The 27,548-nt window shown below is 35.9% G+C and overlaps 1 protein-coding gene across 7 annotated transcripts in view; it reads right to left on the bottom strand.

Moving 5' to 3' along the window:
• Positions 1–6,376: 6,376 nt before the first annotated feature.
• Positions 6,377–27,548, bottom strand: part of SLC44A5 (solute carrier family 44 member 5) — a 398,293-nt gene continuing 377,121 nt past the window's right edge. For 3 of the 7 annotated variants that reach the window (XM_058303353.1, XM_058303355.1, XM_058303354.2), the window contains 10 exons: positions 25,256–25,348; positions 23,609–23,696; positions 20,309–20,571; positions 19,789–19,883; positions 19,172–19,275; positions 17,617–17,690; positions 16,871–16,941; positions 16,664–16,752; positions 14,160–14,244; positions 6,377–11,220 (listed from right to left, as the gene is read on the bottom strand). In XM_058303353.1, coding sequence (XP_058159336.1) covers positions 11,108–11,220; positions 14,160–14,244; positions 16,664–16,752; positions 16,871–16,941; positions 17,617–17,690; positions 19,172–19,275; positions 19,789–19,883; positions 20,309–20,571; positions 23,609–23,696; positions 25,256–25,348 — 1,075 coding nt within the window. In that variant the 3' untranslated portion in view covers positions 6,377–11,107. The remainder of the gene's footprint in view (positions 11,221–14,159; positions 14,245–16,663; positions 16,753–16,870; positions 16,942–17,616; positions 17,691–19,171; positions 19,276–19,788; positions 19,884–20,308; positions 20,572–23,608; positions 23,697–25,255; positions 25,349–27,548) is intronic. The other 4 variants (XM_004482913.3, XM_004482912.3, XM_058303356.1 and 1 more) reach the window with 3 other exon arrangements.

Below are 27,548 nucleotides of genomic sequence, written 5' to 3'. Positions count from 1 at the left end.
CGATTTAAATGCCCAAAACGATATGCAAAAACAAGGACAACAAATTGTGAGGAGCAAACCAAATCAATTTAAATAAATTTCAAACAGCAGCAAGAAAAAAATAAAAACTTTATTTTTCAGAAGAGGTTACATTAGAAAATTCAAGAAATAATTTACTTTTAAAGCAAAAATTAGGAAAATACAGTAAAAGTATTATTAACATTTGATGTATTTTGTACCAGATACATTGTTCTTTTATCTTAACATCTTTTATGTGAGCTGGGAAATATATTGTGTGTTCGAATATTCTCTACCTCTTTTCTATCACTATATTCTAAATTAGCATTCTAAAAAGACCCTGATGCTCCAAGCAAACCATCTGAAAAATAATATAATCATGCAATTCCTAAGACCATGTACTAATTTGATTTCTCTTGACCCTATCTCCCAAAACATAGTGATAGTTCAGGTTTCATGTTATAGATGACAAAATGATTTGCTGATTCATCTGTTCACATTGTGAGTTGAAATAAACACTTCTAGGATGTTGGTAGTGGGGGGATACGTTGGGAAGGGTACAACTGGGGCATGCTTCTATAGAATATGAATGTGTTCATGTGGTCATAGGTTATTATCTCCATGGGTGGAGACCCACACATAACCAACAAAACATTAAACTCCCATCCTGGGGAGTCTGCTATATTCACAATCAGAATGGCAAGAATCTCTAGAGTATACAGGCAGTGCCTAATAAAAGAAAATAGACCAATATGCCAAGCTGTTGATTTTAATGCCTGTACTTATGAACCTTATTCTTGTAAAATTGGAACTTAGCCTAATAATAACTATTTCCTAAGAGTTACCTCCTGAAAACCACCTTTTTAGTCAAATGCGGCCTCTCTCTAAACCAAACTTGGCAAATAAACTCACTACCTTCCCCTGGTATGGAACATGACTCCTGGGGATGAGCCTCCCTGGCACTGAGGGATTAATACCAAACACTAACCGATGATGCATTTGGGAAAAGACCTTGACCAAAAGTGGGAAACATTAAATACAAAAGAGTTTTTATAGCTAAGAGATTTCAAAGTAACTCAGGAGGTAATTTCCGAGGTTATGCTTATGCACATTTAGACAGATCTCACTAACTGCCACAATAAACAAAGCCTCTAATGGGTGCTCTCAAGGACTCTAGAGACATCTGAAACACTATAGGCAAGGCACACAACTCCATGAAATCAGCACCCCATCAGTAGGCCTTAATCTTGGAATATATGATCATCTATTTCTCCAATGTAACAATTAGACTCATTTATTATTTCCCTACACATGATTCTTCTACCCCTTTTATTTGAACCTATAATTAGCACTATACCCATTAAATATATATCCCAGAGACTTAAATCTTCAGTCTGTTCATATGCCAGTAGAGTTGTGGCCAATACCTACTCTCCAGTTCATTGGACTTGTCCAGAACAACTAACAAAATGATGATGGACAACCCCTGTCTCAAAAACAGAGTATCTACAACCGAAAGCAAAACATCTGCCCCAGAAGATCTAAGGCCCATCTCAATCTAAAGCAAAGTGGGCATTAGCACCCCAACATTCTCAAGATTGAGGAATGAACAAACATAAGGGGGAAATGCAAGCATGGGCCAAAGCAGACTTATTATTATAGTAACAAAGAACTTGTAACATTGATATATAGTGGTTAACTAAAAGAATTGAAAGCAGGGGCTCAAACAGCTATTTACACACTGATATTCATAGCAGCACTACTCACACTTGCCAAAAGATGGAAGTAATCTAATGCCCATAAATAAATGAATGAATAAATTAAATGTGATATATACATACAATGCAATATTATTCAGCCATAAAATGGAATGAATTTCTGATACATGAAACAAGGATGAATCTTGAAGACCTAGTACTGAGTGAAATAAAAATAAGCCAGACACAAAGGGACAAATATAGTATGATCTCACTGATCTACAATTATTAGAATAAGCAAATTCATGGAGTCAGAAACTAGAATACAGGTTACCAGGGGCTGGGATGAGTATAGGGAACAGGGAGTTAATGTTTAATTGGTACAGAGTTTCTCTTTGGGGTGAGGAAAAAGATTTTGTAATTGATGGTGGCACAGCATGTGAATGTAATTAACACCACTGAATATTTATTTGAATGTGGTTAAAATGGGGGGAATTTTTAAACCAAAACAGCTTCAGTTTTCAGCTAAGAAAGCTGATGAAAAATGTCATCAGATTAAAAATGCTTATAAAAACCCTAATGTGGACTATAGTTAATTACAGAATTATAATAATATTGTTCCAGCAATTGTAATACAGTTACCACACTAATGCAAAGTATTAATAATAGGGAATACTGGAGAAGGAGGTGGGAGACTCTATGGGAACTATTTTCTGCATGATTTTTTTTTTGTATACCTACAGCTTCTCTAATAACTAACAAATAAATATTAAAACATAAAATAAAGGACATGGCATAATGTAATCTTTAGCCAATCCTTTATTCCCACTTTAATGGCCACCAAATTTAGGACTTACCAAAAGAAAAGGAATATTTGCTTTTTTGTCTGGTTTCTTCTATTCTTATTTTGAGATTGGTCGGGCCATCTCATTCTGCCTCAGAAAAACAGAAGCTCCACCTTCAAGGCCTGAAACAGTCAAACGTCAACACAAGCTTGAAAGTTGAAGCTTGAGAGAAAGAAGAAACTTCCTGGGAGCTAGGCTCAGAAAAATCCATCAAGGGCTTCCTGTCTGGAAACCTAATGTAGGGAAGCAGAATGAAATAAGTTTTTCCACTGCCCTACACAAATTCATGGAGCAGGGCCTTTTGGAGAGGAAAAGCCACCACCAGATGTATAAAATGCAGATCTATAGGCTTAATTTGAAGACTACAATTGTCCAGTATAAGTTTAAGTGTTACTCAGTTTCAGCATTACTTAGAGAAAAATAAAGGTTAAGGGACTGTAGAAATGCCATCCAATTCACCACCTCCACAAACCTGGTTTAATGCTGGAATTTAAAATAAAAGAGGACAATAATAGTGGGGGAGTATGAGTCAGGGGAACTGAAAACTCAGTGAATTCCTTCTTTGCTACTCAAAAAGGAGCATGAGTTTGTCATCAGTGACCCAAGAATTCAAGTTACGGTAAAGAAATTTCATGTGGGACTTGGAATGAAACTCCGAGGTAGGAGTGTGGACCACCCCATTCTGAAGACATTTACTCTGGACTGGGTGCAGGGGTGGTGGTGAGGAGGCACCCACTTCTGTGATGACCTTAGTAGCTTCTCAGAGGGGCCCAAATAAGCTGCTCACTGGGAGAGGAATGGCAAGATGAAGTCAAATCACCAAGGGCGTGGAAAGTTCTCATTTGGGAGACCACCACCGTCAGGAGCTACCAGACATTGGGTAACTCTATGTACCATCCCTCAATAACAGGTATGATGTGCATGCTTGTCCCGTTATCTTCCCAGCTGCACTAAGGGCTTAGCTTCAGTTTCCAGTTAAGAAAGCCTCAGAGCAGTTTAACAACTTGCCCACCATCACGCAGTAAAACCGGGTTACCTTGTAACAGAAGCTCATCTGGTCTGGTTCTTAAGCCCGCGCACCGAGCACTGTGCTCTACTGCTGGGCTCTTTCACTTGCTTTCCTGATACCTTATAGTCGTTCAGGACTCACTGTGAACTTGCTATATAACCCAGGCTGCTGGCTGAAGTTCTTGCTTTCATTCTTATCTTTCCCTCTCCCATCTCCATTCCCTTCCAAAGATATTAGGAGAGCTTCAATTTCTCATAGGTAAGGGAAAATGAGGAAAATGAAGAGAGCAAGTTGGAGTGAAGGTAGTGTGAGAAAATCTGAGAGAAAAAGAATCTGTCTTGGAGTTGAGAGGAAAAAGAGAGAAAAACACCAGCTCTCATGACAGCAAAGCTTTAGATAACATCCAAGAACACTGAAGAGAGGCAGATGTTTTAAAACACCGTACTCAATCACAAAATAGTTTGGGACATCATTCCTCTTTGTTTGGGCTAAATTGTGATTAGTTTTATTCTAACACAGTCTGTTTCAATGCTGTTTACCAGAAGACTGAAAAATATTTTTATTTAATTCTGCCTCCTGATTAGCTATTGAGTGTCTTTTTCGATAGCTTTATGAATTGCATTCAGAAGGCACCCCACTTGCTGTGTCCACTAGAGATTTCTTTAGATGTCATTAGGTTTTCCTGTTCTCTCCTTGGTCACCAGTGCTTCATTCCCAATATCTTACCTTCATTTTCTCCTTTCTGTGCACTGCAGACACACACATGGCCATAGTAGTACACACACATCTGGCTGGAAGAATGTAGTGATTCCAAGGCTAATCTAACAGTGAATCAAGTTCAGGCTCCACTTTAATTTATATGCAGAATGAAAACATCTTTTTCATTTGATAAACCTCTCCTACCTTTGCTGATAGACTTTAACTGCAAAGGCCCAGAAAATGCATTAGGTTTTTGAGTCAGTGGTGGAAGGGCATTTTACTTACATTCAAAGATTTTTTTTCTTGCGTTTAAATTATTCTGATTCATATAGAGGATACAAAGCACTGGGAAAAAAGCCAAGGAGTTAAAAAGAAAAAAAAAGCAGCTAGTGATTTCAAATAGTGAAATTGAATTGATTGCTTTTAAATGTGTCACATAATAACCCCTATTCTTCCCAGCACAGTAACCATTAGAGAAGATATTGCCAGATTTTATACTGTTTTGGCTATCTTTCATTCTAAATACTTGGAAAGTGGTAAATGAGGGAGGGGGTGATTCAGTTTAGTCTGATGTATTTTTAAGAGGGTCCATGACTGTGACATCATCTTGATGTCCAAGACTTGCATAAAGTGGTACTCGATATTCATGAATGAATGAATTCACATTTGTTTTAATAGACGTTGGCTTTGTTTTCTGGTTGATGATAGATGAACTAAGAAATAACTAGGTCCTGAGAGAAAAATCATCAATAGTCATTTTAGTCCCAAGACTGAGCACATGGAAGATGGAAAATGACTTTGGAAAAGTAATTTATTTCTGTTCGATTGTTAAATATTTTGGTTCATTAATGATTTATTGAACTGCATTTTCATATTAAAAAAGCTAAATTTTAAAAACACAAACACTTGCAAACAAGAACTGGAAAAAGTATTACACCATTTCATATACCTTGGTCTGCAATAATGATTTTAGTTTAATTTCATCCCCATATCTTATGCCAACAAAAACTGATTTATAAAGCATGTTCCCCAGTCCCAAACCAGATAATACTGGAGATCATTACTCTGCCTGGTTAGAGTTTAAGAGCAATTTCCTGAGGCACCACTTGTAAAAGTGAAAGAACATACATTGCAATGAGTAGCTGGTCAACTATATACTAAAGAAAAAATAAGGTATTTTTGCATAAAGCAGGTTTTCCAATATTAGATAATCAATAAAAGCATTATCTCTGATGATCCAACAAAACTCTTAGTAGTGCAATTTTAGCATATGGATTCACGAACTTTTTAATACCTTTTAAGCAGATAGGGAAACCAAATCAATCATAGCCCAATTTTATACATTTTATTTACAAATGTGATTTGCATTTTATCATTGCAAAGTAGAAGGAGTTATTAAGTTCTAAAGCTGAATTGCAATTTTTTTTTTCTGGAAACCAAACTATACTTTTATTTAAAATAAAACATTTTTTAGATATATTAACAAACATCTCATTAGGTTTAGAACATTTTATAAGAACACTGAAAACTGCAAGAATGTTGTTTTATGTTTACTTTGAATAACACCCTTAAATATCAGAGAAAAATTCATTTTGAAGATTTTACATACAATTCAATTTAAAAATAGATGCATATGTTTTTAAGGAAAATCTGAACTTAAAAAATATTTAGCTTAAGAAACACTAGCAATATGTAAATTTAACCCTGCTTTCTAAACTACTGTTAATTAAAGTTCACATTTTTAGTTACTCTAAATTTATCCCTACCTTTGAAGTAATGAGACTTGGATTCTAATGAATGATGGCAAAACCAAGTAAGGGACTGAACACTCCTTTGGCAAATTAAGACAAAAACCAACTGACTAATTTAGGCCATTATTTGGGCTTTAAATAATTCATCTCTTAACCAGTTAGCTTTGACTTTTTTAGTTTGTATATATTATCAGCTTCAGTTATTTGATTTGACATAGCATAGCTGAAGAAAAATGACAACTTTTATAAAATGGATAAATCTAGATATTAAAAAAAACCTAGATATTTGGTACAGAGAAGACACTGTCATAATATAATAGGTTTTAAAAAGAAATGCTTTTTTCCTTTTCTAGCTTAAAGAAATTAAAAGGCAGACAGTTTTTTCTTATCTAAATCTTTATTTGAAGAAAAAACCAAATAGATTTAAAACAATGGATAACAACAAATTTTGTTAAATATTAAACATTCTAGTTATTAAAGGTATTTAGACAATATGTTCCTAATATTTCTGCACAGCAGAAGCACACTGATTATAGAGCTCAGACTGCCATTTGCTCATGTGAGTTATTTTTGGCATGAAAGAATATCTAAAGTCACATTTAAACAGAAATGTGATAATAGATAAACTCATAGTAACTTATTGTTGATTCTCAAAGCTTTAACAACTTACGTTGTGATTGACATTTCTTTAGAGTGAATGCTTTATGGACCCTTCACTGAGTAACAAACTGAATTCATTTTCTTTAATGTTAGTAGTACTAGTAAAGTTATTTAAAAGTGAATTCGAAATTATGTTCTTGTTTATATTAGCACAACAAAAATGAAAAGCATATTATAAGTAAACTGATTATTTCATAGCAAATGTTAGAATATGAAATGACATAAAAAAACATGCGTTGACAACAAAAAGCTATAATTTAAAATGGAGCTATTCAGTACACGACATCTGTGAGTACCCTTTCTTGGGGTAAAGTTTCCCTTTGTGATTCCTCAAAGTTTCCCTTTCCGATCTGCAGTATTATGTCTGTTTTATTTTCAACGGTTTACTATAGAAAAGATTACATTTTTAAACTTCTCTTTTTTAGTTAAGAAAACAAACCTAAAAAGCATCCTTTCAAGTTTTTTTCCTTGCGTATGGTACACATTCATAAATGTCCTTGCATCTTGAATATGGTACACATTCACAATGTCTGCTAGATGCAAGGAAAATTGTTTATGCCATATAATGTATGTAGTGAGGATATTAAACATACTGAAATAACAAATGGTTTCCAACCAGTGAGCTAAGAGGAAAACAAATGCAAGACTTGTTTTAATCACTAAACATTGAAGGTTTTTTTTTTATATATTTTTTTAAACAATGTTTGTAAACTTGTCCATAAAAGCTAGGTAATATTAAACAGCCAGTAAGGCACTTTATCAGAGAGGACTAAGTAGTAAAGGCTGGATGATTGGCAATTTGTTTAATAGGAAACATTCTATACTTAAAGAGAGCAAAAATTGTAGAGGGGCAGTCCTTTTACTGATGTATTGTCGAAAAGGAGTGAGGAAAGCCTTAACATTTTCAATTTCACTTTGTGTACCAATTTTCCCTGCAGAAGAAGTCTTTTAGTTGTAATTTAGAAAATATATTAGGAGCTATCGATGTAAATAACATATCATTTTAAAATCGAATGTGTAAAAGAATATTCACAGTCACTAGTATTTTCAAAACATCCAAGCAATTATATTTAAAAATGAATTACAAAACAAGATCTTAGTATAAAAATGTTTCCATGTTATTAACAATTCCCTTGCGACTTCTGATGGCTTCACATATTACAGTATAAGCTTTGGTATAAAACATGCAAAAAAGCCAACAAGGTTGTGAATATAGCATGGCTAAATATAAAATACATGAAATGAGTGTTGCACAGACAGCAGATGAGAAAAACGTAACACACCACTGCAGGATGACCACTGTTTGCACTTCTACCGTTCCTTAGTTTGTACATTTTGCTTGTTCAAAATCTTCAGCAGAGTTTGATTCATGTAATAGGGTCTTTCAGTAGAGCCATCATTTCTTTCTATATCTTCCACTAGGAGGAAGAATGGCACAGAGTAAATGTCAAAGCAAAACTGTAAGAGAAGTAACATCGCCATCTGCTGTCTATTTGCTTTACAGCAGTACAAACTGTTTTTAAAAAAACAGCAGTTTGGCATCAACATTACTGTAAACAAAGGTATGAGAAAACAATCAGCCCTTGTCAAAATGTCAGTAAGAGTCTCATTGTGTGTACTGGGTCAGATTCTGCCATTATTGCACGTTTCTCAATTGCATGATCAAGGAAATAACTTATCTTCTTTTGGATAGCAAACTTAATTACAAAAACCAAAAGATTCATCAAGAAATTCTAAATTCACCTTCAAGTTCCTGAAACATACTATGTTCTCAATTTCTCAAATTACTACTTTTTTTTTCAAAATTGCTTTAGTATTGCCCCAAACAATTTATATGGTATGACTTTAAAAAATGAGATTTGTAAAATTTAATATATTTCAAATCCTTCAACTACAAGTTTTGAGAAATATTGCTGTTTTTCAGTTATTAGTTGATTGCTTTATAAGAAAATAGCTTCTAAATATCTTCTCAAAAACAATGCTCATTTTGACTTTATATATTTCAATTACATAAGAAAGTAATTAAAGAAGAGTATATTTCTGACTAGAAATAAACCCATAATATAGTTTAAACTTGCACACTTAGAAATTCTTCCTTTACATGCTTAAGATAGAGAAATATTTAACAAAATGATACTTTTTCTTATAGTCAAGGGTAATATCTTTAAAACACAGCCAGGTGTACAATGAACCTCCATAGTTCAGTGAAGAGAAATTTTTAAATTTTAGAGAATTTTCTGTTCTAATCAGCAGATACAACATTAAATATTTGGTACATGGGCCTAATCCAGCACCAAGAGTCTCTTAATATACAGAAATTATGATTGTTAGAAGTCTCAAATTAATCTCTTTTGCCTTCTTTAGTTTTCTAATTCCTAGAACAGCCAAGAATAGAAGGGGAAAATAGGCAAATAGTTTCTCACTTGTTGATTTATATTTTATTCAATGATTTTCCAAAATTCATGTACATCAAAATCAACTAGAGAACTTTATGATAATTCACATGTTGGCCCGCACCCAAACACAATGTATCAGAATTTCCTGGATGGGACCCAGTCATCCATATTTATAAAAGGTTCTGAGTGATTTAAATGCATAAAAATTGAGACCCATTGTTTATTATTATGAACTTTTTTTTTTTTTACCATTCCTGAAGGGAATTTATTACTCATAAGGTTTCAACCCTTAAGGGAGAGGTCATGTTTTCCTCCTAGATCTCTTTGTGGCCCATGTTCTGTTGGATAATAAAAATAAGAATAAAACCTTAGGAATGTTAGTGATCACTCTTCCCTATACTTTATGCTTCAAGGGTAAAGAGAGTGAAAAAGGCCCTTTGCCAAGATGTGGAGTCCAGTGACAATTCTGACCATGATAGTCTCAAGAAAGTAAGCCAAGAATAAGTTGGTAGCCATTATAAGGAACAATCTTTTGAACAGTATCCCCATTCACTGGCTTATAGCACACTGTGTCTTGCTATGTGCTGCCATGGAGTCAGTCTAAATCTAAGTCCCACTCTTCATGATTATTAAATACATTAGCATTTATATTAATTTGCAACACAATGATACATTTCTAACTCTTTCTTGGATACATACATGGATGATACTCAGATCAACAAGCTCCTTTTCTGTCAATACATAAACTTATATGCAAGCTTAGTGTAAAAGCCAAAAGGATCCTAACTGGTTCAGTGCTCCTTCTGGGGTGCTCTATTTTCACAGGTAACCATATAATATGCACGTAGACTCAGGGGACGGATAGGCAAGGTGTGTGAGTCATTCATGCTTTCCTATGCCATGCAAAAGACTCAGGCATGGCTGCCAGAAACCAGCTTGTTGCTTTGGTTAGCAGGAGTGGAATACGGTGGAGTGGAGTATGGTAGTAAATTTTCTCCTAAACATGGAGGGAGAGATTTCTTAACCCATAGAAGATTTCTTAACCCTTGTAAAGGTACCTGTCATAGGGCCAATATTGTATTTCCTTTGCGAAAAATCAAAAGTGTCTTATTTATCTTTTCTCTTTCCTTACTGAAAGTTGAGCTAAAATTAAACTTTTTGTAGAACAAAGTCACACAATCTCTTTAATCTAGAAATACAGGTATTCTCATGAAAAGATGTAATCACTCCTCTGGAACAAATCCATATTATTTTTCTATTTGGTGGGAACAGGAAATCTGGGTTAGAGACAAAAGGCCTGATTACGTGACAATTTGGTTTTGTCCAGAACATTTTTGCTATGGCCAGTGGTTCATATTATTGGAAATGACAGTACAGAACTCAGATTCAATTTCACTATAAATATAATTTCACTGAAGCAAAAGGGACTTTGAAGTAAACTTTTACCCAGGACTACTCTCTGAGGAACCTGTATAACATTGAACTTATATGTTTGTTAAGAACTTGAATCACTTATTGAAATATACTTCCTAGGGAACCATTAATATACGTTTAATCACAGTTTAGAGAGTTGCCCACCAGCTTGAACAGTATAAATATAACCATAGCACCATATTTACAAATTTAGTACCATAAGCTGGTTAGCTCTAAATCAATCTTTTTATGGCTAATCGGTTATACATTTACAGTGCTTTTAAAAATTGCCTGAATCTTTTTTTACAAATACACACTTATAAAAAGAAAGGCTAACAAAGTGCTGCAATGGGAAACAGCACACTGAGTTATAAAAGTTATTAAAACGCTTTTAGGTATAGATTTTTAAAAATGTTTGACATTTACACCTTGCTATTCAGCTGGGATCACAGTCTATGAAATATCCTACTTCACAGAGGCTAACTGTCATCAAATGCCTGACTCCTCAGATGGTACCAGCTGCTAACTTTTAAAGAAATAAGCACAGGAACTTCACATTACTCAAAAGCATCATTTTCATACACATTATCTGATTTACAAAACTTCTACTTAAAAGCGAGTGGCACTGTTTGGAGCTTTTCTACTTTTTCTGCTCCTTGGGAACTAGTTTCATCTTGTTCAGAATTCCATACACGTTAGGGGCTATGAAGTAAGGTTTTTCTGCAGATCCATCATTTCTTTCCATATCTTCACCTGTATATGCAGCAGCCAAAGCAGGCAAAAGCAGCAAGCAGCAGCAGAACAATTATACGCATTTTTATTTATTGGAGAGCCGAACAGGGAAAAATCAGAAAAATCAGTGTTAGAAAGTCAAATATAAGACAATTTAGTGCAGTTTAGTTGCTGGTGCTGGAAAAGGAAGGAGGCCTCAACCTCTGTCAGGAAAGACAGAAACTACCTAAATCCCACCCACTCCAACAGACGTTTATTTTGATAGTTTAAAAGTTTAAGATCATTCATGTCCTTTCAAAAGTGTTATCCTTTAAACACTATGACTGTTCATTTCAATTGCCATACTCTCTGGGATGAAGTTGACTAAAAAGTATATAATTCTCTGGTAAATGTAGAATAATAATTGAATTTCATAGTTTAAAATCACCTTAAATGGTAGTCCACACTCTAATGTTAGAGAGAAAGAAACTGAGGTCCAGGGATGTAAAATGGTCTCCTGAATTTGGAAGCTCTGGGGCAATCAGGATGGGGACCTAGTTTCTTATCACCTGGTTCAGTTCTCCTACTTAACTGTAGAGGTCCTCTTGCAAATCCTTGGGATCGGATCAGATCATACGTGATAGCTAATATCAGTATGTTTTCTGACTCCTGTAACATGTGAGTTTACCTTCTTGCTTTGTTTAGGCTGAGCACACACCTGCATGATGGTTTGGAGGAAGCACCAGAATTACCCTGGTCACTAAGGGGAAGTTTGTATGGAATTAGAAGTTTCCTGCAGATATATACAATGTACAGGAGATAATATCTATCAATAAAATGTACAAAAGCAAATCAATTATATATTTTGAGAGCTATATTAAAAAAAACTACATGTTATTTGTAGTCATGTCATGTAAGGCCATCATAGATCTGTAGGATAAACCAATTATTTTTCATTATACATTTTAGGGAACGGTTGGCTTATTGGTTAAACCTCACAGTCACCTTTCTCACATAGAAAATGAGAAGCTAAGGAAGGAATGCAATAGACATTGAACATTCTTGGTTGTCCTTAATAATATTTCTGTACCTAGCATCATTTTCCCCCTTGAGGTACTACTGGTAGGCAGCCTGGTCTGGATCTTATTAGTAACCACTTGTAGCTATGATTTTCTCTCACTGGAGTTCTCAGTGCCAGAATTTCCCATGCCTCATAATGTTAAAAAGATGCTATGTTTCTATAAATGAAGTAGTTCTTTGGCAGCCAAGATAATAGGTAAAAAAAGATATAAAAATAAGTAACTTCCAGGTATACTTTCACACTATCAGAATTTGGGTTAGAGTATCATTTAGGAAGAATGTTTTCCAAAGTAAGATGTTGCCCATAATAACTGCTGGGGAAGGAAGTGGAAATAGGATATAGTTTCCCTTGTTCTTTATCATCAAAGACAAATGTCTGATAGAAAACTCTTCTAGTTCACCACACAGTGTGCTGAATAAAGCTGAAATTATATCTGGTTTTCAATGAAGTTGACAAATGAAGTTGACAACTGATTAATAAAGATGGGTGGAAAACATTTCTTACTGTCCAAATTCAAAATTCACTGCCAAATTTAAAATCCCAATGACCTACCAAGGCTTCCAAAGACTGGAAACTTGCAGGAATCTAGACATTTCCTGAGATATATTTTGAGAAACATTTTCAGTTACAAGAATAGGAAGGGCTGACTCTCAGGATCTGCAAGTATTGCACATATGATTAGCATTTGAGATGAGAGAAGAGGCCCTTTGAGCATTCAAGAACCCAGTTTCAAATATGTCTTAGGCACTATCTTACTCCTGTGCTGCTTCTTCCAGGCAGTACCTGAGCTGAACCTTGTTAATGTGGTATTTTGGTAGAAGCCCTTGCCTAACAAAACATGGAGGTACAAGGAAAAGATTAAACCTTCCAGTGTCATTTACAGCCAGTGGAAGAGCAAACTAGTGCACAACGTTCTTCTAATTTCTTTGTCTAGCTGTTGAAAATTACCCTTAAAATGTTTGGAAAGAAAAACAAAAAGAAGTTGGACCATTTTCCCCTCTCCTGATACCAGTGTGAAATTGGTACTGATTGTTGCTAAAAAAAGAAACTGTTTTATATAAAGTATAAAATTTATTAATGCTTTGTCATTGAATATGTGTTCTCTGCTTTTCTTAATAGTAATGTGACAGAGAAATAATATCTTAGGGTGCTTAGCTATAGGGCTAACAAGTTTTGTTCCTTTACCTGACTCTGCTGTCTCTAGGTTTGTCAAAGAGATGGCACTGAAGGTGATGACCAGACCAAGCTCCTGATGAGCTCTAGGTTCCTCAGGCTTTTAAAATGAAGTAATAATATAAAACAAATCCATTCTATGCATGTGAGTTGCACAAGTCACATAGGGGCATGGTGTATATCAGTGATAACATCTCTAAAGATGTATTATGACTCTAAGCATCAGAATTGACCCAGCCACTTATTAGACCTCTCCTTTCTGGATCTTACCCATTTTTGTGTTCTATAGTGTGAACTGACTCTCTGTGTCTTTGAAACAATAACCATCTTGTTTTATTGGAACATGTAAAGCCTCTCCTCAGGAAAGCCAGTTCCCAAAGCCCAGTTATACCTTCAGTTCTGTTCACAAAGCACAACAGAAACCAATCATTAATGGAAACTTGAAAACATTAAGAAATTAAAAAATAATTTCATGTTAGCACCATGCTATGAAACATGAGATTCATTTCATAATTGGCTCTTTTCTGCTTTGCAAACCTCATTCTTTCAGCTGTTAAGGTTTAAAGAGCATCTACTAAGAAATGTCACCCTCCAAACAATGTTTTGCAGTTGCAGCCAGGTCACAGCAAATCCACAAGGCAGCTAGGTTCTTCACCTTCTCATCCTTTCAGTTATACCACTAAGGAGTGGTGGTGGTATTGGGGGGTGACACATACTAAATACTCACAGAAGCAGATGAAAAGCGTGTCAACACACATTGCATAGACGCTGAAGAACCCATGAGCAACTATGTAAGATCCAGCAATGACAGTCTGTAAGTGGGTAAAGAAGAACAACAATGCAGCTTTAAATGAAAGCGACGATGAAAATGTTTTGAGGTGCTCTGTTTTGGAAAAGATTTCAATATGGAGACCCAAAATTCAGTGATAATGCTTTTGCTTGCTTTGCACTAAGATTCAAATTAGATGTACTCCATTATGGGCCCTTTTTTTTTTTTTACTACCATCTCCTTTGCCTACCAAAAATATCCCAGATTTAGTATCCTGTTGATTCCACTCATTGAAGCAATAAAGCATAGGAATTAAGAGCACAGACAGGTTTGAATCACAGATCAGGCACTAGACAAGTCATTTAACATTTTTGTTCCTCTTGTATAAAATTGGGGGAAGGAGAAGAGGATTTGAGTAATGGTAGTGTTTACAACACATGGATTAAATGAGTTAATACAATGGATGCTGTGGGGCTCTGCCCAGGACCCTTCCAACTGTCACATCCATTCACCAGATGCTGGGGATATAGGATGCTGATTCAGTTGCTTCCCTCCAGGGCTGCAAGGAACTGTCTTATCCAAGATTATACCCCAATCCAGAAGGCAAATGATGGCCAATGGCTTCCTGATGCAGGGATTCAGAGGCCCAGTCCTTTTGCCAGAACTTCTTATAGTTATGTTTGAGGCTTCAGTTGCAGCTGCTTTGTGGCTCAGCTCCTCCCTCTGCCCAGTCCTTTCTTCCTCATTTCCTGCACTTCCTAATAAACCTTCTGTAAGTAATCCTCTTTTTCAGAGACTGTTTCCTAGGAAAATAATCTATAAGGCAGAATAAGGCTTGGCACAGAGTAAGACCCAAAAATTTTAACTATCTCTATTATTTCTCCTAGAACAATGACTCATAATCTATATGTCTCTTTATAAGTTTTATAAACTTATAGTTTAGGAGTACATTAGCTAATAGACATAAACATAAGAAAAGTTGGGACATAAATTCTGAGAGTATTTGATAGCATTTTATATGATTGGAGGGAACAGATATATTCTATTGTAACCTGAGGGTTTAACACATGAACAATTACATAAATGGGAATTTCTGTTTACCAACAGTTCCTGGAAGGTGTGTTGTGTCAGAGAGGGTCTCTTCTACTGGCCTTTTTACTGGGAGAAGGGAGACTATGTGCACAGAATTAAGCTTACACAACTGTAGAGAAATAAAGCATTCAAGATGTAGGCACGTAGATTATATGGAATGTGAATAACTCATTATGAACCCCAAGTCTTCCAGAGTTTTAGAAGTATGTTTTCTCCTTCTGTATCTGACAAGACTTAAACTCCAGGCACTGTGATCGGACTGTTAAGACTCAAGTGTGCCACTTTTTTCAATCTAAGAAATAAAAGGAATAAGCAGCCAGATTATTCTCAATCAAGTTTAGTTGACTTGAATCAGGACTTCATGGAAAATGACTCACACAGACACAGATTTTGCTCACTTGATGCCAAAACTCACATGGGTCCTATTTTATTAAGGCAGGAAAAAAATCAGTGGCAGAAGAATCACTAATTGTGACACTGGACTGATTGATAAATCAGTCACAATAGTGAGTTCAGTCACCCTGTACCTACAGCCTAAGAGAGATATCAAACAGAGATCCATTTCTTTTGTATACTTTAAGAGGAAAGTCTGAACATCAGTCATCTCTTCAAAAAAGGGTTAAGGAATGATCAAGCAGTCAGAATAATGACAAAAATAACACTTAAGAATATACCAAAAATAAATCTGCAATAAAAAAGAAAAAAGGAAAACCTAACTAGGAACAACAAGATATTCTAAAACAGAAGAATTGTCTATCAACATTTAAAGTCCTCCCATGTCCCAACCTTACCCTACACCTAGTTCTATCCCAAACGGAAAACAGTCATGACACATGAAATTTTTCTAAGTACATACTTTGTCATTGAAAGATGTTGATACCAGCATGGCCAGAAAAGCCAGCCTAGATGATCAAACCAAAGAAAAAGTGGACTTAAAACTACTTCTAACAGCATTTTCGGGAGTTGGGAATTGTCCTGAATGACATTGCAATGACAGATACAGACCATTATAAATCTTGCCATACCCTACAGAACTGTGTGGGAGAGTGTAAACTATAATGTAAACTATAATCCATGCTTGGTGGCAATGCTCCAAAATGTGTTTATCAATTGCAATGAATGTATTACACTAATGAAGGATGTTGTTAATGTGGGAAAATGTGGGCGGTATGGGGAGTGGGGCATATGAAAGAATCCCCTATATTTTTTATGTAACATTTATGTAATCTAAATATCTTTAAAATATATATATATATATATATATATATATATTTAAAAAACCCAAAAAACTACTAACAGGAGTCCTCTTTACAGCCATTAATTAGTTGTTTTTCTGAGAAATCCCAGAGTCAACAATACCCAGCTCTTACCAGCAAAGGTACCCAGTAATAATTTAAAGTTGTTGGTCCTTTTACAATCATTGGGACTTTTTGGGTGAAGAATAAGAAGGCCAGGATACCTATATTGAAAAGGCAGAACATGTATTTTATGCATTGCAAAGGAATACACCATTTTCAGTAAAGCAGGTTTTCCAATTATCTTTTAAACTTTTTTTTATTATTTTGATTATGACTTACCAATACTTCCAGCAACCAGAATTTTCCCCAGGAATAGCACAAAGTCCGTAACTCTATCCATAACTGCAACTCTGAGTATCAGGGGGGAAAAAAGTATAATTTGGTGTTTAAATTACATTTGTTATTTGAAATTTATAGAAGTAATCAACTCATGAGTTCATTTTGATTTATCTTTGCTGAAATTTTACTTGGCAATGGTTAAATACAAGAAATGAATGTAGAACCCAGGGATGGTTTTTAAATTTCTTTTCTTTTTTTTGTCTTTATTTTTTAAATTTTTAAATTAAAAATTTTTTTTTCTCACTTATTTTTAATCAAGAAAACAGAAGATGGCATTGTAGGTCTGTCAGGTGCTCTTGGTGGTATCAGCCTTTTTTTCTAATAGGAGGCTTATACACACCCTGATTCCTGAGGATGCTGCATTTGTCCTTTGATTTTATTCACTTAGGCTCTTTTTTCTGATCTATGGAAGGAGGAATGACCAGAGACAAGATGATAATGTGGTTCATGTGGTAATTTCTTGATCAGGAGAGATAATAAAAATAAGTGCCAATGAGTGTAAAGACATAGGTGGATGATGGAAGCAAAAATACTAAGATATAAAGAGAAATTAGTTGTGTGAGAGAGGAAAATGGAAAGAATATTCATGGGCAATAAGGCCACCAACAGTTTAAATAAACATTTGAAGTATGTAAGGCCCAAGGTTCACCACATTGCCAATTGTAATATTCAGTCTGATTACTTACTTTATAACATTTCTCATTAGGAGATTGAAAGCATCTCTTGCTGACTTGCAGAAGTTTTTGCCGTATATTGCAACCTGAGGAAGACAGTTGATATTATTCTGGAATCAGTAACATATCCTAACAAGACCAAAGTACAATCCAATGACAGGAAAACAATCAAATCAATGCTCTATCATCCATCAGCTACTCCCCTTCCCCTTTCCACCTTTTGGCTTTGTGAGAGGTCTGGGAACTCTTAAATTCACAACAATTCTCAGGGTAATTGACAATAATGTGTGCTTCAGGTGCTACGTACCCTTAAACTCTATGGGGATTAGAAAGCTTCAAAAGGGGCAGGTCTTTTTCTCGAATCCAGATAGTGACCTCTGTCTATAAAATATTTTGGCTAGGATTTCTTGGTGAATTGGTTACATGTTATAGCCTCCACATTAAAAATTACTCTTAGGAAAATTAGTCTTTCATTATGCTTGATTTACTGATTAAAAGAGCTCAATAAAATACTCTTACTGGATATAATTTAATGATTATTTGAATCTCTAAGATAAACACCTTTCCAGATCCTGTATAAAAGGGTTATAAAAGTTGGAGCTGCTAAATTTAGAAGTATTCTATTTCTGGATCCCCTTACTAATAACCTCTCTTTTGAAGCCCCCACATTTCCTTGGGAAATAAGAAACAAATCCAGTCAGGCATTGTCAATGCCCACACATTTCAGCATAAGTTTCATGGAAAAGATTGGGCCCTTCCTTAAACATTTGCAAATCCAAGAATTAGGTATTTTCTTTCACAGTGACAGTGAAGGAAACTTTCCTCCAAGTAAACTATGTCAAGACATACAAAACCATACTCAAAATAACACATTTTAAAATTATCAGTGTAAACAATAGTTTATCTCTTCTAAAAGATATTATAGGGAAATGGATTTGGCTCAATGGATAGAGCATCTGCATACCACATGGCAGGTCCAGGGTTCAAACCCAGGGCCTCCTGACCCTTGTGGTAAGCTGGCCCATGCACGGTGCTGATGGGCACAAGGAGTGCTGTGCCACACAGGGGCGTCCCCCGCATAGGGGAACCCCACATGCAAGGAGTGCACCCTGTAAGGAGACCACCCTGTGCGAAAAAAAGTGCAGCCTGTCCAGGAGTGGCGCCGCACACACGGAAAGCTGACGCAGCAGGATGATGCAACAAAAAGAGACACAGATTCCCGGTGCTGTTGACAAGAATACAAGTGGACACAGAAGCACAGAAGAACACACAGCAAATGGACACAGAGAGCAGACAACTGCGGGGGGTGGGGAGGAGGAAGGAGGAGAGAGAAATAAATAAATAATAAATCATAAAAGAAAAAAGGTATTATAGGTAATAATGAAGCACAGTTAAGATCCTGTTTCAACTATGAAGCCTGGAATCATGCATTGGATTTTCACACCCTTGCAGCAACATGGTGATAAATACAACTGCATGATACAAAAATGCTTTAGCGATAGTAATATAGACATGGGGTTTGGGTTTGCAAAGAAGAGGCTCAGAAAATAAAAAATCATCTACTTACCATGATATAGGCATTTCTGTTCAAAAATTTTAGCAATTTTTCCAAACACCAGAAACAGCACTGCAGGCAGAATTGTATGAATTTAGCCAAGCTGCCCTTGGCATCTAGGAGAAGGAGATATTTAGATGTATTAATGATTGGCAACTGAACCCTATGAGTCAAAACAAATAATAGAACTTTTATGCATTTGTAAACTGTATCAGTCATCTATGAGGATTTATGTTAATGATACCCACATTTATATTTCATGCCTGATCTGAGCTCTAGACTTGGAACTACCTGACATCTGTACCATGCTTCTTGACTTCAATATGTCAAAAACAGAATTCTTGATCCACTCTTCCAAATTTGCTTCTAATGACTTCCACATCTTAGTAACTAGAATCACAATATTTTCTCCCTTTTATTTATCACTGCTATCCCTCACTTGATGTTCAATCCTCACTAAGTCTGGTTAGCTTTTCCTTCAAAACATACCCCAAATCTCGATCATCTCCATCCTTACTCCATCCTTACCCTAGACCAAGCTATAAGCATCAGGTCTCCCTCTGCCCTCTGTCCCAATATATTCTCCACACAGAAGTCTGAAAGACTAAAGATAAATTCTGCAGTTTTACCTTTAAGATGGCGGTCCACGTATTCTAGGACAATTCTAAACATTTGAACTAATGCAAGAATTAAAGATCCGAATGCTAGAGTACCTGTGTGATATCTGGGCAAAGATAAAACGAGAATAAAAGTTAAAATGTCTTTACTATTAACTAAAAGGATATTAAATCAATAATTTTTCTTGGTATAAGGGATTTGCAAATGCATTAATAGGAAAATGTTTCTTGTGTTTCTTGCACTCTTCTATGTAGATTGATAAAGGTCTCTGTAGGGGAGTTTACACCACAATTTTGCATTTGTACCCTCCTCTACCTCTTCCTCTGTTTAGTAACCTATTGGCTTATTGGCCTGGGTAGGGATTTTGAAATCGGTTGTGACACCAGACAAAGCCATTTGTCATTCACGAATCTTGAATCTTACCTTTGACCTCATTTATACCCTGCTATTTGAATTAATGAGTTAAGTGTGAATTATAAGCACACAAAATACAACTCAGAAGATGGATGTGGGATTCACTGTAGAGCTTACCGTATGGCTCGTCCAAATGCAGTAAAGAGTGGAAGCGGTGGGACATCATCAGGTTTTTGCATTGCCCAGTAATAAGCAGCGAAGGCACCAGCAAGGGCACACTGACCCAATGCAATGACAAAGTTTATAAGCCAGAGAAAGACAAACAGGTTGTATATCTGGAAGGTGGGGATGTATTGATGATACAGGCTGTTTCCACCATAGAAAGCAAAGCTACACATAGACCCAGGGCAAGCTTTGGGAATATCAGTTGTATTAAAAATCTGTACTCAGGAAAAAAACAACACACATACACACAAATAGAATATAGGATTAAATGCCATTCCAAGATAACATCTTACATACCTTCTCCTTTTGTCTAAACCCTAAATGTGTGTCCTGATTAGCGTCAAATGCTACCTCTTTATTTCTGCCATGTCATTTTATATAATTTAAAAAATCCTTTTTATTTTGAAATAATTTCAAACTTATGGGAACGTTGCAAAAATAATACAGAAACAAAACACAAGACTGTAAAGTACCCCCCACCTAGACACCCAACCAACAATTATTGGCTCACTTTTTGCTATTCAGGCAGGGGAATATAGTACCATGCTCTTTTTAAAAACATTTCACTTTGAAATGCTTTCAAATTTTAGGAAAGTTATGAAATATGACAAGCCCCATACAGAGAACATACAAAGAACTCTCTATGCCCCCAGATACTCAGATCCAACAATTTTAACATTTTCTTTACATTTGTTCTATCATTCTATATCCATCTATCTATCTGTCTATCTCAGTCTATTATTTAACTATTTAATTATCAACCTATTTTCTGAACACTTGAGAAGAGGTTATATATCATGTTCCTTGAAAACTAAATACTGTCATATACATTTCCTAAGAACAAGGATATTCAGTTATGTGATCATCTTAAGTGCAGTTATCAAATTCAAGATTTGAACATAAATATAAAGCTTACAGTCTATATTCCAATTTTTTTTATGTGCCCCAATAATTTTCTTTTGGGCCTTTTCTCCACCCATGCTTGGTCCCATCCAAATTCATGTATTGCATTCAAATATTTTTCTCCCTTTAGGTGTTCTTCCTGCTTTTTCTTATTTAAAATTGTAGGAATATATATACGTGTGTGTATGTGTGTGTGTGTGTATATATAAAATATAAGCTTCCCCATCTCAATCATTCCCACATACCATTCAATGGGATTAATCACTCACCACCTTCCATTCCTAAAACTCCTCAGCTTTGGTTTATTTGGGAATGTCTTAATCCTCACCTCATTTTTTAAAGACAGTTTTGCTGGATATAGAATTCTTGGTTAGCAATTTTTGCTTTCAGCATTTTAAATATGTCATCCCACTGCTTTCTTGCCTCCTTGGTTGGTGATGAGAAATTGGCACAATCTTATTGAATTCCCTTGTACATGACATGTTGCTTCTTTCTGGCAGTGAAGAATTTCATTTGACAGTTTGATTATGACATGGCATGATTTGGGTTTTTGGGTTTATCCTGTTCAGAGTTTACTGAATGTCTTAGATGTGCATATCCATGTTTTTTGTTAAATTTGGCAAGTTTTCAGTCATTTTTTTGACTGTTTTCTTTGCCCCTTTCTGTCCTTTCATCTCCTTTTGGGACTCCCACAATGTGTATATTGGTACGCTTCTTAGTGTCCCACAGGTTCCTTAGGCTCTGTTCACTTTTCTTCATTCTTTCTTATTTCAGCTTATCAGAAAAAATTACTTCAATTGTCTTACCTTCAAGTTCTCTGATTCTTTCTTATGACAGCTTTACTCTATTGTTGAATCCCTCTTAGGAATTTTTAATTTCTTTTACCATAGTCTTCAGCTCTGTTTGACTACTTTTCATAATTTCCATTTCTCTATTTTCTCTTTTAATTCATCTATCATTTTCCTGACTTCCTTTAAGTTTTTTGGTCCATGATTTCCTTTAGTTTTTTTGTCCATGTTTTCCTATGAGCATAGTTTTTTTGAGCATAGTTATGAACATTTAAAAAAAGTTTCTAATGTCCTGGGTCTGGTCCTCCTCATTGATGGTTGCTAATGCTCTAATCTTCTCCTTTGCCTGGGCTATTACTTCCTGGTTTTTTTTGGTATGCATTGTAAACTTTTGCTGAAACCTGGGTATTTTGATATTTTAATGTGTTATGGCTGAAATTTAGTCTCTAAGGCATCTGTCTCTTAGGCTTATATCCAGCCTATGTTATGACCGAGCTTTCCCTGATGGCTAGGAGCTAGCATACACACAAAAAAGGAAGTAAAGAAGAAAACACTTTTCCCAGTCTTTGAAGAATGATCTGTTCAAGTGTGCTCCTTCAGGGCTTATCTGTACAATGAGTTTAGAGCTCCAGGTCAGAGGGTTGGGGTCTCCCAGATTCTTTTTGCACATGTCTTGGGCATGAGTGTGTGGCCCTAGGAATCCCCCCATTTCAACAGTTCCTAATGTCACCTCTTCACTAGGGAATAGTTTTCTCATGGTCTTGAGCACTGCACTGTATGTTATATAGACAACATCCTCTTGTCTCAGGCAGCACATCTTGACTGCTCTACCACAGTGCTCTGTAGGAGAGTTCCCTTAGCTGCCTTCTATACACAGAGCAAGTTCTGAAAAGGCAAGTCCCTCAGGCCACCACCAGAGAGATTAGGGCAGACATACATGTTTCTCATATGTGCATGGGGTAACTCCAGAACTGGAACCAGGGATCTGCACTAGGAGAATGAGTCTACTTTGATCAGAGCCTGTGAGGGGTAGAGGAGGGACTATCCAGGGTATCACAAGATCCTATTATTTTTAAGCAACTTTTTAATTGATTCCACAACAGCCCTGTTACTGCAATCTTTTAACTGTTTTCTAGAGCTCGGAGAAAGATGTTTCTGCCACTTCTTGCTGGTTGTTCAAACTTCTATTGAGGGATGGAACACTGATACACCTTATTCCTTACATAATTCTTTAAGAATCTCTGAAAAGTATCTCATTTTCCATCATATGTTCATCACTCTGCACCCACTATAATTTCACATTATTAGTGCTATTGACCGTACATGCTTGGTGTATAATAAGACAAGCAAGCCCGGGAAATAATTATAGCTCTTTCTTTCCATTCTGTCCACCACTTTCAATGCTTTTCCACCACTGTCTGACCTACTCTCCACTTCTGTGCAGTGATCCATATCAGTGAGTAGGATCTCTGAGTCAGGATGTGTTTCTTAGCACAACTGAAAGATGAAATGTAGCAAAGTTTTATAGTGAAGCAGGTAAATGAGAGTTTCTTTTACTTACCTCTGGGTCACAGGTTTTATTATCATGTACACATTGCACCCCTGGGGTTATGACTTTGTATACAGGTACCCCAGATGTAGCCAAGAAACTGAGTGAACTCTATTAAGGATAAAATATTTGCTCTCAGACTGAAAACAAGTGGACAAGAAAATAATGCAGATAACACAAAAGTCCATAGAGAAAATAACTTCACAAATAACCATTACTATGTAATATTTTAATAGTTAATCCAAAATTCAAGCCCAGAAATGTAACATGGGTCAGCTGTACTGAACGGTTTCTTAAAAACAGTAAACTATAAAGGGACTTTCTCAATTTATTGGCAAAGAGAAGTACCATATGTGAAGACAAAATGAAACAAAATTTTACTCTATGGCTTCTTGGGAAAAATTCAATTACTAGACCTAAAACTATTTTAAAACTCCCCTACCACCCCCTTCCCAAGTGCCATTATTTCTTTAAGACATTACTAATTTTTCCAGGGATGGAAGACCTTGGGCACAAGATCCTGGTTTCTGAAGGGTTACGTGGACCTGAGGCTTAAAGAGGTCAATTACCATAAGGGGGAAAAGGTAAAGACAAATGAGTTTATATGGCTAACAGACTTCAAAGTGAGTCAGGAGGTCTTTCCAGAGGTTATGCTTATACACATCTCAGCAGGATCGCATTGACTGCCAAAGTAGATACTACCCAAAATAGCAGGGCTCCTGAGGGTTCTGGAGACACCCAGACACTACGGTCTGGGCAGAGAGCTCAGGAGTTTGTTTCTTGCCAGTGGACCCTTCTTTGGAATTCATGTTCCCCAGAGTGACAGAGTTGGACTCGTTGTGGTTTCCTTACACATGGTTCTTCTGCCCTTCTTTTTGAACCCATACTTAGTACTAGAGTTAGTAGGTGTATATCCAAGAGACTTAAATCTTTGTGCTGCCCATGTGCCAGTTGGGCCCTGAATCTCAATGGAGTTGCAACACCTACTCTCCAGTTCATTGGTCTTACCCAGGACAACTAATAAGGAGGTGATGATGGATAATTAGCATATCAAGGAACCAAGAGAGTCTTCAACTGCAAGCAAGGCAGTCCCATCCATTGGCCCTATAAGGTTGCAGTCCCCTCTCAATTAGAGGTGGAGTGGACATCACCATCCCAGAATCCTCAGGATTAGGGAATGAACTATGGACTAAAGTAGACTTACTGATATTCTACTATAGATTTATTGTGATTCTAGTAATGGAAGAAATTGCATCATTGATGTGGAGGCAGTGGCCACTGGAGGTTCTGAGGGCAGGGAGATGGAAAAACAGGTGTAATATGGGGCATTTCTGGGACTTGGGAATTGTTCTGAATGACATTGCAGCAACAGATACAGGCCATTATAAATCTTGCCATAACTCACAGAATTGGCTGGAAGGAAGTATAAACTACAGTGCAAACTTTAATACACGCTTGGTGACAGTGCTCCAAAATGTGTTCATCAATTGCAATGAATGTACCTCACTAATGAAGGATGTTGTTAAATGTGGGAAAATGTGGGACGTGTGGGGAGCAGGGCATATGGGACTCTCCTATGTTTTTTATTTGGTATTTGTATAATTTAAGTATCTTTAAAAAAAATAGAAAAAAAAAAAGAGGTCAGTTATCAAAGGATACACAGCTGTCACAGCCCAGTAGGAAATGCAGATTGAGAGGAAAGTGAAAGTTAATAGCGGATAAAATAATGTACTGGGGATGTATCCAATAGCTCTGAAATAAAACAAATATTTGAAATATAAAATGATCCAGAACTATAGCTTCTTAATTAAATTTTTTTCTGTTAGAACTAGAAGTAAGCTTTGGGCTGAATTTGTTCTAAGAACAGTGGTAATAACAATTGCCTCTTTCCCCCCCAATCATTCAGGCATATTCTCAGTTGGTTTAAACAGGGGTTCTTAACAAGGGGCCCGTGAGCTTGAACTGAAATTAAAAAAAACATTATTCTTGTGGGGACATGTTGGTGCGGGTGTGATATATTTATTAAATAATACACATATAGTGTGGACTTAGTAAGGGGTCCGTGGTCTTCACCTGACTGGCAAAGGGTTCCATAGAACAAAAAAGGTTAAGAACCCCTGGTTTAAACATTTTTAAAAAAATTTTATTTTCTTAGTTATTTAGGGACACTTCTAGTTCTCATGTATGATTCCCAAACTCTCCTCTCTTTCGCTATTTCTGTCTGATTCATTAATATTTGAAACATTTTTATCATGAGATTTCTTCTTTAGATTCAGAGACCCTTGGAATTGGAGAGAAGCTTGCAGATCATGTACTCAATTGTAGGAATCCCTCTATAATTAATGAATGCCTTTTATATTATCTTTGAAATATATTCGCTAGTCTCTGGTGACCACACTGAGTGAAGGAAATTATTTTTTACATGACACGACATATTCCATTTTTTAAACTATCAAATTATTAGAAAAGTCTTCCTTATCTGTCTGCCCATAACTTATATCCATTACCTTCGGGGGAAAAATTAACATTTTTACCACCTTTCCCACACAACATCCCTATAAGTGATTCCTTATTCTTTCTTCTACAGATTAACAATTTGATATTTCTTCATAGGACATGGTTTCTGAAACATTCACCATCCTTGTTTCTCTGTTCTTAACTGTTTCTTTTGAATACCCATTTCAGGATATGTCACTGGATTAAGCACAATACTGTTTGGTATAGACACTGAGAAATATGATCGAACCAATGCATTCTAACTTTGACATGTCTTAGATACCCTTTGCATTTGTCACCTTCTTTGCCTCACTAGTTGAGCTAAGCTGTTATCTCCTTCCTCCACTGCTTTTTAATGAATTTATTGAGCATCCCTACATGGTTACCCTGTATGCTCACACCCATTTATTTCAGTTCTTATTTTTTCCTGAGCCAACCATCAATCTGTCACAGTTGGAGGGGCATTTTAAGGGATAATTTTCATCAGGAGGAGAAGAAAAACATACACATATGCATATATAAAAATATATGCATACGTAAATATATATTTTTAGGGGCATAACAAATGGGGTTAGTGAAAGTGAACAGCACAATATCATACTATTTAAGAAACAAACAACAGTAAATCAGTAGTTTCCAGGGGCTAATGACAGGGCTTCAGTTTTTGTGGGAAGGCGAGAGAGCGTAAATTAATGAACTACTTGTTAACTATTTAAACCACTTGTTTCAGGTGGCACTATTATTATTACAAATGACAATTTTGTTAAAATAATCCTTCAAACTGGTCCTTCAGACTAGTCCTTGGTCATTAACAACTTAGCCTCTATCATTCTAAATAGACAGCATGGTCTGTTGGCTCTACACTAACGTTTGCCTTTAAACGTTTAGAAGTTTAAAAGTTTAGAGTATTAGCCTCAAGTGACCTTTTGGAATACTATGTAAACAGTATGTATTATTACCTCTCAGCATGAATTTTATGAAAAATTTAAAATGTTTATTCTGTAGCATTTAAAAATAAAAAACGGATCTGGGTGTAAAGCGTTTCTGAATTATATGCTATAGACACAAAATGTATAGTTTGGTGCTGCTAGAACCCATTGTCCTATCAATTGGCAAATTTTGTCACTCATTAAGAAATGGTAATAACACATAATTGGCTTTATAGAATTATGGTGATTTAAAAGTTCTGCAAATGATTTCAAACATTGATATTAACATATGACTCAGTATGGAAATAATGTACGATAAAGTAAGTTATAGTTAGCACTTTATCACTTGCTTCCACATATATCATTCTCCACACATATATTTGCTGTTCACAACAACACTAATAAAAAAGGTTTTATCCTTATTTCACCCTATGAAAATTGAAATAGTTTTCTTAAACAAGGCTTCTTAGAAGGTACGTAGTCCGGGACATCTATGCAATGGATGACAAGTGATTTTACTGATACAC

The sequence above is a fragment of the Dasypus novemcinctus genome, chromosome 9 (genome assembly GCF_030445035.2).
Source record: "Dasypus novemcinctus isolate mDasNov1 chromosome 9, mDasNov1.1.hap2, whole genome shotgun sequence".
NCBI classification, from domain to species: Eukaryota; Metazoa; Chordata; class Mammalia; order Cingulata; family Dasypodidae; genus Dasypus; species Dasypus novemcinctus.
Note: the sequence above shows the minus strand (reverse complement) of the source record. Positions and strands in the feature narration are given on the sequence as shown.